Source organism: Anguilla rostrata, chromosome 13 (assembly GCF_018555375.3).
Source record: "Anguilla rostrata isolate EN2019 chromosome 13, ASM1855537v3, whole genome shotgun sequence".
NCBI classification, from domain to species: Eukaryota; Metazoa; Chordata; class Actinopteri; order Anguilliformes; family Anguillidae; genus Anguilla; species Anguilla rostrata.
This window is the reverse complement of record NC_057945.1, coordinates 22,402,807-22,421,600: the sequence shown is the minus strand read 5'-3', so window position 1 is coordinate 22,421,600 and position 18,794 is coordinate 22,402,807. Positions and strand designations below refer to the sequence as shown.

The window sequence follows — 18,794 nt, the reverse complement described above, 5'->3', positions numbered from 1 at the left end:
GTAGCGCCCGAAACATAGGCTCTGCTTCTCGGGGCCGCTGTCTGTGAACACTCTAGCAGTGGTTTGATGGTCCTAGGCCCTATTGTCTGGGAGCTATTGAACTTTGAAAGCGTTAGCCGGCTGCATTTTTTTCCGGTCGGCAGCTTAAAGTCAGGGTTGGAAATATTCGTGTAAAATCGCGCGGGGTGGTAGCGCCCGAAGCATAGGCTCTGCTTCTCGGGGCCGCTGTCAGTGAACACTCTAGCAGTGGTTTGATGGTCCTAGGCCCTATTGTCTGGGAGCTATTGAACGTTGAAAGCGTTAGCCGGCTGCATTTTTTTCCGGTCGGCGGCTTAAAGTCAGGGTTGGAAATATTCGTGTAAAATCGCGCGGGGTGGTAGCGCCCGAAACATAGGCTCTGCTTCTCGGGGCCGCTGTCTGTGAACACTCTAGCAGTGGTTTGATGGTCCTAGGCACTATTGTCTGGGAGCTATTGAACTTTGAAAGCGTTAGCCGGCTGCATTTTTTTCCGATCGGCGGCTTAAAGTCAGGTTTGGAAATATTCGTGTAAAATCGCACGGGGTCGTAGCGCCCGAAACATAGGCTCTGCTTCTCGGGGCCGCTGTCAGTGAACACTCTAGCAGTGGTTTGATGGTCCTAGGCCCTATTGTCTGGGAGCTATTGAACGTTGAAAGCGTTAGCCGGCTGCATTTTTTTCCGGTCGGCGGCTTAAAGTCAGGGTTGGAAATATTCGTGTAAAATCGCGCAGGGTGGTAGCGCCCGAAACATAGGCTCTGCTTCTCGGGGCCGCTGTCTGTGAACACTCTAGCAGTGGTTTGATGGTCCTAGGCCCTATTGTCTGGGAGCTATTGAACATTGAAAGCGTTAGCCGGCTGCATTTTTTTCCGATCGGCGGCTTAAAGTCAGGTTTGGAAATATTCGTGTAAAATCGCACGGGGTCGTAGCGCCCGAAACATAGGCTCTGCTTCTCGGGGCCGCTGTCTGTGAACACTCTAGCAGTGGTTTGATGGTCCTAGGCCCTATTGTCTGGGAGCTATTGAACATTGAAAGCGTTAGCCGGCTGCATTTTTTTCCGGTCGGCGGCTTAAAGTCAGGGTTGGAAATATTCGTGTAAAATCGCGCGGGGTGGTAGCGCCCGAAGCATAGGCTCTGCTTCTCGGGGCCGCTGTCAGTGAACACTCTAGCAGTGGTTTGATGGTCCTAGGCCCTATTGTCTGGGAGCTATTGAACGTTGAAAGCGTTAGCCGGCTGCATTTTTTTCCGGTCGGCGGCTTAAAGTCAGAGTTGGAAATATTCGTGTAAAATCGCGCGGGGTGGTAGCGCCCGAAACATAGGCTCTGCTTCTCGGGGCCGCTGTCTGTGAACACTCTAGCAGTGGTTTGATGGTCCTAGGCCCTATTGTCTGGGAGCTATTGAACATTGAAAGCGTTAGCCGGCTGCATTTTTTTCCGGTCGGCGGCTTAAAGTCACTGTTGGAAATATTCGTGTAAAATCGCCCGGGGTGGTAGCGCCCGAAGCATAGGCTCTGCTTCTCGGGGCCGCTGTCAGTGAACACTCTAGCAGTGGTTTGATGGTCCTAGGCCCTATTGTCTGGGAGCTATTGAACGTTGAAAGCGTTAGCCGGCTGCATTTTTTTCCGGTCGGCGGCTTAAAGTCAGGTTTGGAAATATTCGTGTAAAATCGCACGGGGTCGTAGCGCCCGAAACATAGGCTCTGCTTCTCGGGGCCGCTGTCTGTGAACACTCTAGCAGTGGTTTGATGGTCCTAGGCCCTATTGTCTGGGAGCTATTGAACGTTGAAAGTGCCTTGGGAGGGTATATCTACAGTAAATGTCATAAAATAATAAGACTGTTCACTTACTTTAAGATTGCATTTCTGTTGCAAATAATGTGCTAACATGTTTTTCTTTCCCTTCTTTGTTCGAATAGACATCCTCTAAAAAGCGAACAATGTGCTTTTGCCCTCCTATGAGTAGTCTTAGCCTAATGACATTGCGAAAATTCCAGATTCAGGAACAGCGCAACTTCAAGTTCACGCAGTTGGCAACATCTCACACGAATCATCAGAGGCGAAGGTCAAAGAAGAAAGTCCCGCGTGTTCTTCCTACCGAAGAACACTGAACTGGTACATTGGTCGCAGGCCCCGGACGGCTTTCACAGGAACGCAGGTAAACCGCTAATTGGAAAGTGTTGCTGGTGAAAAGACAATAATTTGGCGTCATAAAGATCAGCCCCCAGTTTTCATGGTGACATTTCTTCGTATCATTTGCCTTTGTACTTTTTGTCTCCAGATTGAGCTTCTGGAAAGTGTATTCCAGGTGAACTCCTACCCAGGTATAGATGTAAGGGAGGAGCTGGCACAAAGACTGGACTTGGACGAAGACAGGATACAGGTAAGTCATCGGGAAACCAAAACTGTTCAGTAAATATATGGGCTTAATTTTCTGCAGTAATAATAAAACAGTACATTCTTTTTTTGATGTTTGAAGTGGACAACACAGTGATCAGTTGGTTACTTGGAATGGGCCTGCCTATGCTTCATGTTTTCAGATTTGGTTTCAGAACCGTCGGGCGAAGCTGAAGCGGTCACACAGAGAGTCACAGTTTCTCATGGTGATAAAAGCCTTCACCGATCTCCAGGGCTCATCAGAATAGTAAATACAGCAGGGTATCTGTATAGTCTGTCTCTCCCTCTCTCTCTCTCTGTTGCTATAATATGTTTTCTCATCTGAGCATGGTGTGATGAACTGGATTGTATGAAAAAAGATAATTGAGTTTTTAAATCTCAAAAAATCACCTGCTCACTCTCTCTCACTCACACATTTTAATTCTTTATTTTGGTCCATGATTATAAAATACATTATAAGGGCCCAAAAATATTTCAGTTGCTGTCTGAGGTCATTCACGTGTGTAGCAGTACAATAGGTATAATCCATATCCCAATAGACACACACACATGCACACACAGTTCTCTGTACAGAAGTACAATTCTCTGAGAGTGGACAAATAGCTTTTCCATGTGGATTTGGAATGGACTTATTTTGTGTTTGTGGGAAAATGTGAGTGTGTTTTGCTTGTTCAACATTTTGAGTTACAGTCAAATGCAATACAGTACAGAACACAGTAATATGCAGCAGATGCATTTTTGATTAGTTTTGAGTCTTGTAAGTTATATTGTGTACATTGATTTTGTCGACACTCCTTTGTAAAAGTGCAATTTTAAATGGTTTTGAATTGGAAAATAAATTTATATAACTTACAAATGCCTCATCTGCTCCTTCTCTGTCTCTTTTAGCTTTGTATTGAGGTGTGGTAGTTGGAGAGACAGCTTGTAGTTTAGACAAATACACATCAGCTGTCATAATCAGGTAAAATCCCCTATTATCATACCTATTGAGAGCCTTAATGGTGGTTTGTCACTTTTCTTGCACGAAACTGTCCTGTTGGGTTAAGCTCTGTTTATTGTGAGACAGATGCCCCCTTACAACTGTAATTTGTCTCCCAACTGTTCCTCAACAAAGCAGCTTAATCTGGAGAGGAAGAAACAAAGGGGTGGCACACTAGTAGGTTTTTTTTGTTGGAAAGTTGCTGGGGGCCAGCAGTCACAGATTTTATATACTCACCAGATACTCAGCACCTGTGTTTCTTCCATCCTCTCTGCTTCTTAACTACAATAGTATTTGGTTGGTAACTGGAGTTCCCTGCTCTACATAACAGTTCAGGACATTACTTGGTCTCGCCCTTAATGACTTACAAGAAGATGCATCCGATTGGAAAGTACCCATATCAACAGAAGGGTGACAGAGCTTTCAATATTAAGAATATAGAGCTGAAAATCTGGTGAGTCTAAAGAATCTGTGGTGGCAAGGACCTTTCATATGTCTCTGCTCTAGGGCAAGATTAATGCAATTATCTTCTGCAATTGTCATTCATTGGTGCTGTGTGGCCCACCAGTGTATAAAATGATGGCTGCATCCGTTCTCTGACAATGGGTGGTGCTAAGCTAATAATGAGGGTGTATTTCGGTCTATCAGCAGGACCCCCTGCTGCACCGCTCTTCCTCTGTGGTGAAAAACCTTGCAGTTCAAATGCAGATCACAAGAGGGCGCAAAATTTTGAGGAAGCACATGTAGCTTTAAAGTTTTTTGACTGTTCATTGTAATGGATAGTTTCATATTCCCAAAGTTTAAAACTTTTTTTTTTAAAGAAAGAACATCTTTCATATTCCCACCTAACAATTCAGTTGCATATAGCTCTTCCTGATTTTGCCAAACTGATTTCCAGCAGCCTCTAGTGTGAAAGGCAGAGGCGATTCTCATGTATCTGTCAGCACCCCAGCATAGACGGTGTCTGCATGGGGAATCTCTTCTTCTTCACTTCTGGGGGGTTAATGGGGAGAAGAATGCAGAGGAGATAAATGACAGTCTTCCAAGCAGCTGTAAACAAGCCCAGATAGCTGCTGGCTCACAGGGGCTCCTAAATCTTCCCAGTTTGCACTTTCCGCCAGAGCACCTTTCCGGAGTCTGGCATGTGGCCCTGTATGTGTGTGTGTGTGTGTGTGTGTGTCAATGTGTCAGCATACACAGTGTAAAACTGAGCTACACACATTGCACAGATATATGTCCTCTTGATATGTATTTATTAAATTTTGGATATTTACTGAAAAAATGGAGATGATTTGAGCATGGTTATCTCTCTCTGTTTTTTTTTTGTTGAAAAATGCTAATAGGCTTGTGAAAATTATTCTAACAGGGGCATCTGTGGCTGGCTATTATAAATGTATTTAAATAATATGAGGCCTGCTTATAGATTGACATGAACACATGATGTGGTTCTTCTACTCTCCATTTAGAAGAAACTGCTGAACTCTGACTTTGTGTGCTTGCACTGAGCAGAATAATTGCTTTGAAATAACAATTATATTTATCTTTTGTGATTTTCTTGCCCTTCAAATTAAACAAGATGATCCTTTAAAATGCAGAAACAGCTTTTAAAAAAGCATTTGATTGAAAGTTGTTTTTGAGTTGTTTTGCCTGACACAACTGGACAGGCGCAGTCTGGCCTTCAGGCAAAGTTTTAAGACTTATGAGACACACTATGCAAACTTTGCTCTTTAATTTTGTCCCTGTCCATTCCAAACAGGATGTGTTTCCAAAGCAGCTTCTCCCAGATGTGAAAGGCAAAGGTTTTTATTTTTATTATTTTTTTTACATTTTAAGCTTTTAGCAGATGTGCAAGTTGCACACTATTTCTTTTTTTGTGATGTACATAAAATCCCTGAAAACAGCTGGATATTTTCTGAAGCAATTAAGCACCATATTCAAAAGCCCATTGATAGCGCCCCACCAGGGAGTAAAACCTGCAACTTCAGTGTTACGGTTTGTACTTCAGAAATTCAGTACTGTAAGATTCTTAGTTGTTGACACAGCATAAAAAAATTTTTTTTAAAAGGCTGATAGTACTTCCAACGGGAATTCATTCGAAAACCTCGCTGGTACCTTTACTCTCACAGAAGTATTGTGCCGTATTGTCCGCGTGGGTCTTGATGTGGTTTGTGTCTTTACGGGCTCGGCTGTTCCCGCCTCTTATGTATCATGAGGTGCGCGATGGTCAGCTTTCAAGCGCCCAACAAAGAAGATTCCTTTTCATGCTGACTTCAATGGTAATATAATAACACCTGAAAGGGGAGACTTGCTAATGGGTGTTACTGTATATTTCAGACATGGGTCCCAGATTCTTCATTTTTTCCCATGAGTCTTTGAGTCAGCAATATCTTTGATCTTTACATCAAATCCTTTGAAAGGTAGGATTTATGTGAGTTAAAAGTGAGTGGAATGAGACTGCTGATTCTGGGGCCGAACACCTTCCTTTTGGATAAATTAGTGCTTTACAAGATTACAGGAGAAAAATCCTGTGGTTTACAATAATTGCCATGTGAGGTAAAACTATTTTGCAAGAATTCGGCCAGATTAATATAATTACTCACAGACAGTGAGGCTGACGTTTTAGCAGCAATGAATTTCATTTAATTTGCACCCTACTCTTCAATGAGAGGGAGTGTAACATCATTCTAAACTGAAATATTATATAGCCTACAGCACCCATTAATGCTTCTGCTGCATCAGTGAGCCAATTACACTGATGGCTAATTAATTGCCAAAACTGAGAAAAAGGAAGCATGACTTTCTGCAAAAAGAAGAGTGCCCCCTGGTAAAATGTATTTATTATTGTTGTTGTTGTTGTTGTTGCTGTTGCTGTTGCTTCTGCTGCTGCTGCTGCTGCTGTTGTTTATGTGTATCTGGATTATTAAGGTATGTTTGGAACTACTCAGCGCGCACAGTTGGCAGTTCAGGAGGAATACGTTTTCGGATTCAGACGTTTCCGATTCAACGAATCCTGTAAAATTGGATTCCAAGTTTTTCTTCGGTTAAATCCAGAGAATCAACTTGCATAAGTAATTTTCCTTTCCCATTAGTAGCCTGCGTGCAGAGTTGGAGAGCTTTTTCGAAAGTGCCCTTCTGTACTCTGTTCTGGAAGTGTGTGTCTGTGTGTGTGAGTGTGGGGTGCGCTGCTATTTTCAAGAGGTCACCCCCACAGCCCCACCTTGCGGGAACCTATAGACCCACACGAGGGATAACGATATTCGTCAAAGCAAAGCAACCGAGCGCTCACACTGGATTAGTCAGTCTGTCTTCATGGACTAGAAGGGATGGCTGTGCGAGCGAAACTTTTCTCTTTACTCTTAACTTTGTACCTGTTTTTGAACATCTCTCAAGCGTCACCACCGACTGGATCAAAGAAAGCGGGTACGGACAGATGCAACTTTAAGGTAAAACTTGTTCTTTCACTCTCTTTTTTCTGTCCGTTCTCTTGAGAAAAGTTTCGACGAACGTGTTTCTGCTTTCGTGGTAAAGGACGTTGTTTTTCGAGAATGCGTAAACGTAGACAATAAGAGTGATCACCTACTTAACACTGGACTATAGGAGTTTTGGATAATGTGTTTTAACTTTGTAACTTAATGTCAAGCTTTGTAGCGCCATGTATCCACAACAGTCTGGTGTCGACACAAAGCAAGAAAAAGACAGGTGGCTTTGTTGGAAATCTTAACATAGCCTATCTAACCTATTTGGTTTCATTTAACTAATGTTTTAATATTTCAGCGGTTTCGAATTGATAAACCGAGACTTGACCGATTTTTATAATTCCAGTTGCAGTCGTTACTTAGTAGGCTATCTTACATTCTATTGCTGTATTCTTGACGAAATAAAATGCAAATTACAAACATTACCCCCGTAATATTTGTACCTAACTATTAATGCAACGCTGGTTGTACACGATTTCACGGTCGTTCTGAAACCCTGAAAAACAATAGGCTACAATAAGGGGAGAACACTGTTTAAAAGTACCCTTTTCTGTAGGCCTGTTTTACTAGCAAGGTTCAATAAATGTATTGAGAATAGAGCGCGGTCGGAAGGGTTAGTTTATGGAAGTGTAGTGTTTGGAGGTTAAAGACTCCGATTCATGTGTGAAGAAGTCAATCAGCGGGATCTTTTGTCCTCGATGATTTGCTTGACCTGACCCGTCTTGTTGGATTCCGCTGTGGATTCGTTGGTCTTTTGTCATTTTAATTGAATGTTAGTCAACTGAGGATTGGTTGGAGAGACTTAGAGCGAGGAAATAAAAGACCCTCTCTAGAAAGAATTCCCCAGTTCTCACAATTTGAAATGGCATTTTTTTAACCGCTCGGGCTGTATTTCTGCGATGATTTGAATAATGATCTATAGAAAATTTCCAGTCATCTGATCTATATTGTCTGTTTACATTTCCACATGTCAAAACAAGCACGAGAGATTTTAACATCAATTAATCATAATTTTTTTCAGGTCAAAATGTTTATGCTTTATTCGTAATAACGCTTATAGAATGCACAAATCTTGTTTGTCTCCGCGTAGTAGCCTACGGAGGATTAGTTGTGAACTGAACGTCCTCGTATATCATTTGCTTTCTTTTTCTGACCGTAGTCCGCTGGTTTTCTTTTTTTTTTGGTCAATTTGACTGACGTGCTATTGAGTGAGTGATTGGCCCATAATGCATTGTCTGCGCATGGTCGGGCCGCCTTTGAAGTGATTTCCCAAAGGAAGTGAGGGGACTGTTTTCTCTATTAAAATTCTTTGGAATTTCCTCCCTGAAACCACAGGCCATTTCCCCTTCGGTCACTTCAAAGAGCGTGAAGACGCTTCTCATGGGCCAAGCAAGCTGCTAAAGGAAACACCACCACGATTATTGTAGCCTACAGGTGTCAGGTAGTCTTAAGCGTAGGGACATTAAATAATCAACCGTGAAAGAATCAAACTTTGTCCAGTGTCAGCAAAGTCCCTTCCTTGTATAAAACACCTTCAGTTAAAAAAAAAAAAATCTATGCATGTTCATCTCTTGATCCATTGAGTTGTCTTCCTAGATTGGTAATATTTGATCTTTAATCATAGTATTTTATTTCTGAATCACAAATGTTGGAGAACCAAGCATAACTGTGTTTGTAGGTAACCTACTGTGGAAAGTATTACTTACTGCAGCTGTTTGCATTCTGTGAGCTTCCAGGTAGGAGACAGAGGATTCAGGTTGAGTATGGTGGATATTAAATTAATGCTTTTGCTGAGCTCTGCCAGGCCTGAGGCTTCAAAGGGGGGCCTGAGAATGGGCAGACTCCAGGGAGGGGTGTGAAGGGAAGTGACTGGCTCGGGATTACAGGGTCCGCCTCACGGAGCCCTGCTCTCCTGCACCTCTCAGCTGTTTTGTCTTCAGACCGCCGAGGATCTGCTTCACGCTCTCACTGCTGTTGCTTAAGTCACACTCTGAAATATTACAGATTTCACTTTTTGCCGAATGAGTCAAACTTTCCACGTGTCTAGAAGACTGACAGTCTGTCTAATAAGCTCTAAAAATTCCACATTTATTCCTTTATTTACTTATTTATTTATTTATTTATTTAGGAATTTTTTTTGTAGAGCTATGCTTCTGTACAGCAATACTGATCGTTCGCTCCTTTCTCAGTGTGTGATTTGAGTGTCTGATAGCACCCCTGTTTTTAAAGGATACCCCTAGCTGTGCAATTGCTGAACAAAAAAAAAAAGAAAGAGAGAAAATGAAGGCCTGGGCTGTTTTCTTCCTGATCTGCATCAGACACATGGTCATTATGTGCAGGGACTTTAATTCAGCCTGCTAAGGAACATGATTCAGGAGACTCCGTTGCACCCTGATTTTATGTGAGCAGCCCAATGCGGCCTCTTGTTACTGGGCCTTCTATATCGTGGTCAGCCTGTGAACAGTGTCCAGTCACTTGTGTTATCGCCCTGGTCTTGCAACCGCAAGTGCTCACCTAGCTTGCTGGAGCCGTGGTTTTAAAGGCGACAACGTTGGAACTCTAAATCCAGAACAGGGAGAGTTGAATATATTTAATTTATAGTTATTTATAATTTATGAGAGTGAAATGTCAATGTTTAGTGGTACTGTTCATTTGACCAGAAAAAGCATTTTGATTGTAAAAAAATGCTCTACTTGTGAGGAGTGGACATTGCGTGCATAGACTGCTTTTCTTCCAGAATGCACAGATGGGAGTGCTGCTGATTTTTAACCTCAAACTCCAGGCAACCTAGATGTGCCTCATTTTAACATAAGTTTATCTGGAGATCTGGAGGAGCGGGCCTTCCAGGGTTGCTGATTAGCATTGAGTTTATGCTGGTGCTTCTCGTCGCACGCTGCGTGGAGCTGGAGGCGGGGGGGTGGAATATGAGACTGTGCTGGACGCCAGGCAGAGTGGTGCTGCTGGCGCTCGGCTGCCTCTCAGGCTGAGATTGATGGGCAGGAAGGTTTCGCGGACGACCTCCAAGGAAATGCCCCATTGGAAGCTGTCACATCTCTCATGGAAGCCCGTAATCCTAGAAGTTCTCAAGTTTGTTTTTCCAGTGCCGAGGATTTCAATCAAGTGGGCCTTGGAGTTTTTTTTTTTTTTTTGAATAAATGAATTGGTGACTTTGTACGGTCCACAGACTCATACATACACAAGTAGGGTATGGTATCGGTCACATTCTCCCCCTTTGTGCTCGCTCCGAAATATGCTGCTGTGATTGCCACCAGACCGTGACCCTGTGCTTCCTCTTTGTGACTCCCAGTTGAGAGGACACTGATGTGTAGTATCTTCTCTTTACTCCGGGCTGTCTAACTCAAGCTGACCTCTCTGCTGATATTTCCAGCGAGAAATAATGGAAAAATAGTTTGGCCTACATTTAGAATGATCAGAAGCTCTTACGAGCATTGTTGGTGTTTTGAAGGCTGTTTGCCATTCTATTTTTGAAGTGCTTTTAGCAGGATTGTGAACTCTTTTGGTTGTCTGGTGTCTGCACCGTTTCAGAATTGCAGTTTGTATTATGCGTCGCTAATAGAAGTCATGCTAACACGGCTACATTCATCTGTGGAGCCCTAGCATTACTGCTCTCTGTCTGATTGGACACCCGTGGGGCCCACATGTAATCAAAACTGGCTCGACCGCTAATCACAAATTCCTAACCCACTTCTGACCGGGTTTCCTCCTGAGTAAAACCAAATTACATTACCAAAAGGACGTCAGTACCAGCAGTGGTTTCGGTCACAGAGTAAATAAGGGAACATGATTAAAGTTTTTAAAATGCCTGATCCAAACCGAGAGTCCATCACCAAAAATAGTGATTGGCTCAAAATAAGACCACTTGTAATCTCCAGTCATGATTACCACTGAAATTGCACTAAGGAGGAGAAAGGAGGGAGTATTTGTGGGAGATTGCTTCAGTCTGTTTGGTGCGGAGTGGAGTGGCCTGTCCGTCTTATTCTCGGTTATATTCACGTGTTTGGTCTCAGTGGGTGCGAGTATATCCTTTTGCCCAAATAAGTGTGAGTGTGCGTGTGCATTGCTTTGCATTAGATTATATTACATTCTTTTGGCAGAAGCTCTTATCCAGAGTGACTTACAATGTAGGAGAAACCTGAGCACATTTAACCTGCTTTAAACAAGTGGTAGTGCCAGATCTGGCCAATAACATTCCCAGAACAGTGAGTATATATGCAACACCACAAAAGCACCAATGTCAATTAACTGTGCTAAACAAGAATAAAAAATTTTAAAAAAACCCAAATACATTGAAATTGAATCCATAACATGCTCTAAGAACACCAACTGAAAACCATAAGAAATGCCATAACCTGAGCTAGTAAAGAAAGTACTAGTGTGTGAGTCAGCATGCGGAGCTCAGACTTCCTTCCCATGCGTTGGTTGATATGAGCCCTGCAGGTTCTCAGTGGGTCATTGGGGTCATCGGTTTTCCAGGTCTCTGCTGGTGCTCCCAGTCGCCAGGCTGTAATTTGTTAGATTAAAATTGAATGCGTTTTCCTCAGTCCCTTCCCCCCATTCTCACCAAGCAGTGATTTACCGTGTCAACACACACACAAAGGAAGAGAAACAAATGTTTTACGACGTCCCCAAATGTACACAACGTAAAATTTGGCAGAGTTTTTATTTATTTATTTCAGTATTATCTCCTGCAAACCCTGACTTGAGAGCGCACAGGAGGTGGAACGGCACTCTCTCCCCTCCTCCTTTTTTCTTTTTTAAAATCACCGCTTTTATTTTGCCCTTCTTTATTTTTGTAACATCTGGCTGCAGATGAATGATATGAGAGGCATGGGCTCGGCTCACACGGCATTCTCAGAATGGAAGGAAGGAAGAAAAGAGAGGGTGGGGGAAACGGACAGACAGAGAGAGGGAGGGAGGGAGGTAGAGAGAGAGAGAGAGGGAGAAAGCAGGAGGGGGGGAGCAGAGGGAGAACAGAGTGATTTCTGCTGCTTCTTAACAGAGCATTGAAAGGCAGCCGAGCAGCTCGGAGCCTTGGAGGCTGTTTTGTGTGCGGCTGTGGGAAAGTCCCTGGTTGGCTGGCTCTGAATCGGGGCCCGTCGCTGGGCCTGCCTCGCTGAATGCGGGGCTCCCAGCCTTTCAGATGCCCCCCTGTCCCTTTGACCGGCCGAGTGCCCCGCTGCCGCGGATGAAAAGCCGCACGTCGGCGGCCATGGGAGGTATGTTAAAAGTGAATTAAAAGGGCTGCCTGTCTGTTCACTTCGGCTGGGAGGGGTGGGTGGGGGGGCGGTGGGGCCTGGCTGACCAACCCACTGATTCTGTGCTGTCCCTTTGAAGATGTGCATTCTTTGGGACATTTTTGCAAGGAAGGGCAAAGAATAAAGAGTGAAAATGTCATTGTTAAAAAATTTAAAATCATTACAATGAAATGAAACTTAAATTAACTAAAGAAAATTACTTCGGTTGTGTGTAATGGTTTCATGTTTCAACTGTGTGATATTGTCTTATTGTTTATATTCCAAGGGTGCCTGGTGTAGCGTTGGATAGTATGAATTAAGCGGTGAGCTAAGGTTTTCTGGCTTGCTTGGCACAATTATAGTTAAAAGTTACACAGTCTGATTTGGCACAATTGTGGATTAATAAATCAGCTGTGGCCAGGATTGTCAGAAACAGCATGCATCTGTGATAAACTATCCAAATGGTAATTCAGTGAAGAGTGACACACAGATTTGTCTTGAAAAGAAGAAAAGTAATGTCTCCCGCCAGTCTTCTGACCGTTCTTTAAAGAGGACTATTTCCTACTTGCAATCTGCACAGTTTTACATACAGGCCAGGTTTCAATCTGGTCAAAATCCCCTCCCCCCCCCCCACCCTAAATGCCTGGCAGATTGAAGCCATTACAATCAATTAGCCACTCTTTCCTCCAGCTTAATTAAGGATCTGGTTCTGGAGCAGACCCTGCCAAAATGTTTTATGCAGAGAATGAGATTACACAGTGCCCCCCTCCCCCAACCCAAACCTAAGGGCTTGATGACAGGAACTGGGTCCGATTGACCTCTTGACCTTTCAGGAGGATATGGAGGGGCACCCTGGGGGCTGGCATAGCTCGAACACTCTGTCTCTCAGGATGCTATTGCTCGCTACCATGACGCTGGTACAGAGGGCACAGCAACGAAGTGAAGGCAAAACACTCCTTTAAAACAGAAACATAAAATAGCACGCTGTTGTAATGAGCTGGCATGGCTTTAAATAAATGGAACATGCTGGAAAGAAACCTAATCAAGATACTGCAATGCTTCACTGCGTGTGGATGAATAGTCACATTATTACTGCTTTCAATATCACAGCTGTCACATTTTACTGCTGGAAATATGTTACACTATTGTAAGACATATTTATCTTTATACCAAAAACAAAACTCTGCATATTTTTGGCATATTGCAGCATAGTCTATTTCCGTAAGGGATTGCTGCTCTGACTGTAGTAACGCTCGCCTTTTTAGTTCCCTCCATTTGAGTGAGCCGCTCCACCTTCCGAGACACAGACGCAGCGATTGTTCGTGGAGATGAAAGCATTCAGACGATGACAGGAGATTAAGGGGGCGTTTACACCGGAAAGAAAAAGAGATCTCGGTCTTTTCTTGTCACTGTTGCCCGTTTCTCTGTGGCTGCCGCTCCGTTTTCTGTGCCAGTTGTTGTTCAGGGAGTGATGTGCACATCTGGGCCTCCTGGAAGGCCACAGGCAGGCCGTCCCTGTGAGCTCGTACCCCGATGGCCCCTCTGGCTTCTGCCCCACAGCACAGCCCTGTGATACACGGCCCACAGCTGTTCCTTCAGCTGGAGTGGGGCCGGGAGGTATGCAGCTCGCTCTCTCTCTCGCTCTCTCTCAGCTCTGGCTCTGGCTCTCTCTCTCTCTCTCAGCTCTGGCTCTGGCTCTCTCTCTCTCTCTCGGCTCTTGCTCTCGCTCTCTCTCTCTCTCTCTCTCTCTTTCTCTCTCGCTCTCTCTCACTCTCTCTCAGCTCTGGCTCTGGCTCTCTCTTTCTCTCTCAGCTCTTGCTCTCGCTCTCTTTCTCTCTCTCAGCTCTTGCTCTCGCTCTCTCTCTCTCTTTCTCTCTCTCTCTCAGCTCTTGCTCTCACTCTCTCTCTCTCTCTCTCTTTCTCAGCTCTTGCTCTCACTCTCACTCTCACTCTCACTCTCTCTCTCTCTCTCTCTCTCAGCTCTTGCTCTTGCTCTCGCTCTCTCTCTCTCTGGGCCTGTGAAGTGCTTTGTTAGCCCTGTTTTTGGGGGGCGGGGGGTGTATTGTTGTTGAATCATTAAAGCCTCAGGATAATTAGTGGCCAACATCCAGGAGCAGGAAGAGTGAGTCAACATTTGCTCCTTGTAACTGTGCGCGTGCGTATGTGTGAAAGTGTGTGTGTGTGTGTGTATGCGCGTATGCGTGAAAGTGTGTGTATAAGTGTTTGTGAGGGAGCGTGTGTGCACACACACACCACTATGTAAGTGAATGTGCATTGTATGTGTGCATGAGTGGGTTTGTATATGCACATGCATCCGAGATCGCTAGCATTATAGAGAGGTTGATTTGAGTATGTGTATATGTGTGTCTGTATGTGTGTATGTGTGCGTCTGTATGTGTGTGTGCCCGCGGACGTGGTTCAGCATGTGTTTGCATCCTTGTGTGCATGTGCGTGTTCGTGTTCGTGAGAGAGGGTTGGTGTGCGAGCGAATGCGTGTGCATGTGTGGGCATGTTCAGGCGTGTGTGCGTGCGTGCGTGTGTCTGTGTGTCCCTGTGCGAGGGACAGTCGGCATCGTGCAGCGCTGTTTCTGGGGTTTCCATTAGAGGGCCTGGCCGGTGCCTCGGTTTAACTGCGCGGCTTTGGAAGCCCCAGGGCTGCTGCGCATTCTTACCGCATGAAACACAACACTGTGAATCCCACAAGCCCTCTTCCTCTTCATGAAGAAATGTATTGTTCGGTAATGTCATCTGGCAGATCGCTCTTCAGCTGAAACCTGCCTTGCGAGCGCCAGACAGGATGTCTAGCTGTCCTCTGAATCTTTTCATTGCCCAGTTCAGGGTTTGAGGGATTCTTCACTGGGAAACGGTGGTGGTAAAAGAACAGCTAGAATTTACTGCACTTTCTCTGGCAAAAACGCATGTAAATCTTTTTTGGCAGGCAGAAGAGAGAGAGAGAGAGCGATTCCCTTTAACAGTTTTTTAAAAGCTTTTTCTCTCCAGTTTGTACTACTGAGGTGTATCTGTATCAGTGGTCACTGTTGCAACCACTATCAATTTTGAAGTGTGTGGACAAACTGTTCAGCACCAAAGCATGTGATGTCAGCCGCCACTTCCTACCATGCCACGGTTCACAAGCTGGGCTCACGCTGGAATGAGTCAGAGGAGGACACTTCATGTACACCTTAACTGGCACCTGATCTACCCGCAGGGCCTGCTGGTGCGTTATGAGACTCTGTCACTCAGGCCAGCTGAATCCCTCCCATCCCCAGGCAACGCCTGAGCCAATCGTATCTCGCCTGTGGAGCTGGCAGCCGCAGTCGGCACTCTGGCATGGCCCAGATTCCGTACCAGGCCTTGTGGCTCATTCTTATAGTAGAACGGTGCCTTAACAGGATGAGCCTCCCAGCCGTCACAGCTTTAGTGTGAACTCTGCTTGCTACTTATGCCTTCAGGTTCTTTTTAAATAAGGTCTTGGCAAGGCAGTAATTCTGTGAGGCAGTTTTATTTTTGCAGTATAAATACTGGGGTTTGTGAACAGAACACAGGTGTTTCATGACAGGACGGTCTTACCTTGCAGTCTGCTGTATTTGCTCCGGCGCCTCGGTGTGTGGCCTGGGTGGATGTCCTGTTTACATGACTCGCAGGTACACCTCGGCTGGGCCTGGGCTCGTGTCATGTTTACGTGACTTACGGGTACACCTTGCCGAGACCTGGCCAACCTCAGCTCACATTCCAGTGCGATGCTCTGTGAAGTCAAAGCCAGGCCTGGAGTAATCTGGCACAGTTACTGCAATGCCCTGGAATGGTGGAATTGAATGCGTTTACTCATCCTCCTTCTGATTTGAGGGCTTTTTTTGTACTTAACTGAAAAACTTGATAATGATAATGTTGTGGAGGAGAATGGCAGTGAAAATCAGTTACTTATATTAAAAATCAGTACTTACATTAGATCATCATTCTTTCTCCACAGCTTTATTTATTGAGTGGTTAGTCTGTAATCACTGTGGTGAGATATAGGAGTGTTTTTCTAGTTTTTAGAAAAGGTGTGTGTGTGCTTGTTCGTGTGTGGGTGTGTGTTTGTGTGTGTGTATTGTATGTATATATATATATATATATATATATATATATATATATATATATATATACACACACACACAGACAAATTATTTGGTGATCTTTCTCTCCTGCTATCGATTGTTTCATGCCCAGACGAAAGGGCCATTATAGAGATTTTTCATAGTCACCCTTCTTACATTACGTTACATTACATTACATATACATATATATACATACATACACCCTTCTAGATGTAGATTCTAGGTTCCACTGTTTTGGCCACTTTGAACAAAATGGTCTGGCAGATTTTATGTATTAAAGCACTCCGAAAAGGTTTTGCCTTAGTGGGATTTGATCTTGTTTGCTCATTATTCATTAAATGAGTTGGCCCAGGGAAAATATCAGTATCACATGAAATTATTTTGCTATGAGCTTCATCCTCAGTATCACTGATTTAAAATGGCAGAAATGTATATTTTTTTCTTGTTTACGGAGCAGTTACTGTGTATTTGATGTGTTGTGGCAGCTCATCTTGACATATCTTATGTTGTTTTTCGAAGCAGACAAACAAAACTCAGCAGGAGACAGCAACCAGGCTCCTGTGAGCTAGCCAGCTACGGCTCACAGCTGTTAGCAATTTATAATTAAGTCTGAGGACTAATCTGCTGCAAACCGACCCAACAGTCTCTGCTATAACCCCGTGTATGACTGTTTTCCAGGCCTCAAATGTGGAATTCCCCATCTTCTCCCCTTTACATTTAGTCTTGAAGGCTCCTGTGGGGTGGGGGTGGATCAGGGCAGGATGGGGGCTCCATCTGTGTTGAATCGGGTACATTTTCGCAGGGTTGCCTGGAGGTTAACTGTGGCCACGTGTTATGGGATGGGGAAGGTCAAATGTACAGGGGTTCTGAAATCCATTTCGGACAGTCCTGGGTGTGTGTGTGTGTGCGTGCTACGAATAGTGTGTGTGTGTGTGTGTGTCGTTTGTCTCTGTCTGTATTGGTGTGTGTGTCTTATTTGCCTCTGTCTGTATTGGTGTGTGTGTGTGTGTCTTGTTTGCCTCTGTCTGTTTGTATTGGTGTGTGTGTGGGTGTGAGTGTGTGTGTTGGGCTCGTAATGGACCTAGAGCTGGGGCTGGAAAAGCCATTGTGTTACTGGGAGCTCCAGCGTGTACACCCTGCCCCTCACAGGGGTGTGCTGTGCTGTCTGTTAAAGGCATGTGCTCACCCAGCTCCTCTCCAGGGTGTCCTTACAGCATTCTTCAATGCTTTGGTGATTTGCCTTCTGCGGAAACCAGCATGAGAGGGAGGCCTGCAGGTGTGTGTGTGTGTGTGTGTATGCGCATACCCAATGTAATGTTTACAGAAATGATCCAGTCTTGGAACTCTTTCTTTAAAGCCATGGCATGTATCTATCTCAGGGTCTTTCCTGCACCAAATGTCAGTGGAGCTGAAACAGGAGAAGCACCCAGCAGAGATACAGTCACACTGCAGGCACTGAGCATTCATTCAGCTCTACACTGGCCCCCTGCCTGGCCTTCCCTTCATGACCTACGCAGGCCGTGTCTACAGATACAGTCCTGGAGTACAGGAGTCTCCCTGCTCAGCTCTACACTGTGTACCGTGCTTTGAGATGACAAGATGAAAGGCCCTATACAATTCCAGCCCTCATAATAATGTCCATTTGTGTGTACACATGTATGAGACCTATTTTACTTAAGAATCACAGGATCAGCTTTGAGCAGCGTCCTCGAGCTGTTCTAATGGGGCATTGTCAGGTTTCACTGGCATGACACAGCCGCTGAGCTCGGGCCACACAGAACGCCCACAAAGGGCCACGCTGCTGAGATTAGCATTAAGAAAAGTCTTGGTAGCGTGATTTGGTTAAAGAAAGGAAGGGATCGAAACACTGAGCTGACTCATCTGCCGATCACCTCTGTTCCCGTTTTATTGTGTTTTTTCTTTTCCCATTAATAATAGAGGGCTGTGCTTCCTGCAGGGATTTCGGTAACAAGATTTTACTTGATGTCTTTCATAACTTAATCTCTTGCTTTAAGGTGTAATATTTTCATTTGGGAATTTTTTTAAATAGGCTGTTTATAGCAGTTTTAAGTTTGTAGTCTTTTTTTGGTTATTTTTTTGTGCGTTTAATAACAGACTGCGTTTAAAAAGAGCTTCTCCGCAGCGCATTCCACACCTGCGGAACACGTTCATTCATCAGACTGTCTGAATGGCTTCTTAGCGTCATCAAAGGCTCTTTCAAAAATATATTCTCGTTTGAAATTATTTCCAAGCACCAGGATGTCTGTAATTGGCATCCCTTTTAATAGCTTAGTCTGAGTCGAGTGTAATTGCAGTGATTGTGGAAGCCGATACCTTTATCATTGAGGCCATGTGTTCTGCCCAGAGCTAGACACAGAGTTCTGGGGGGGAAGGGGCCCAAAAACAAACGGAAAAACCAAAACTGGACTTGCTTTGGTTTTTTTGCCTCAAGAGTGAATAAACTGTGGGAGTCCTTGGGGACATTGTGAAAGGAAAAATTTCTTTAAGAAGGGAAAAAAAAAAGTTTGTTGCATATTCAGTATGGTTAAGATGCAGGAGGACATATCTGGGCACTGGTCAT

General features: G+C 44.4%; 1 protein-coding gene across 1 annotated transcript in view; it reads left to right on the top strand.

Moving 5' to 3' along the window:
* Nucleotides 1-6,608: 6,608 nt before the first annotated feature.
* Nucleotides 6,609-18,794, top strand: part of il17rd (interleukin 17 receptor D) — a 34,210-nt gene continuing 22,024 nt past the window's right edge. The window contains exon 1 of the mRNA XM_064304970.1: nt 6,609-6,828. Coding sequence (XP_064161040.1) covers nt 6,709-6,828 — 120 coding nt within the window. The 5' untranslated portion in view covers nt 6,609-6,708. The remainder of the gene's footprint in view (nt 6,829-18,794) is intronic.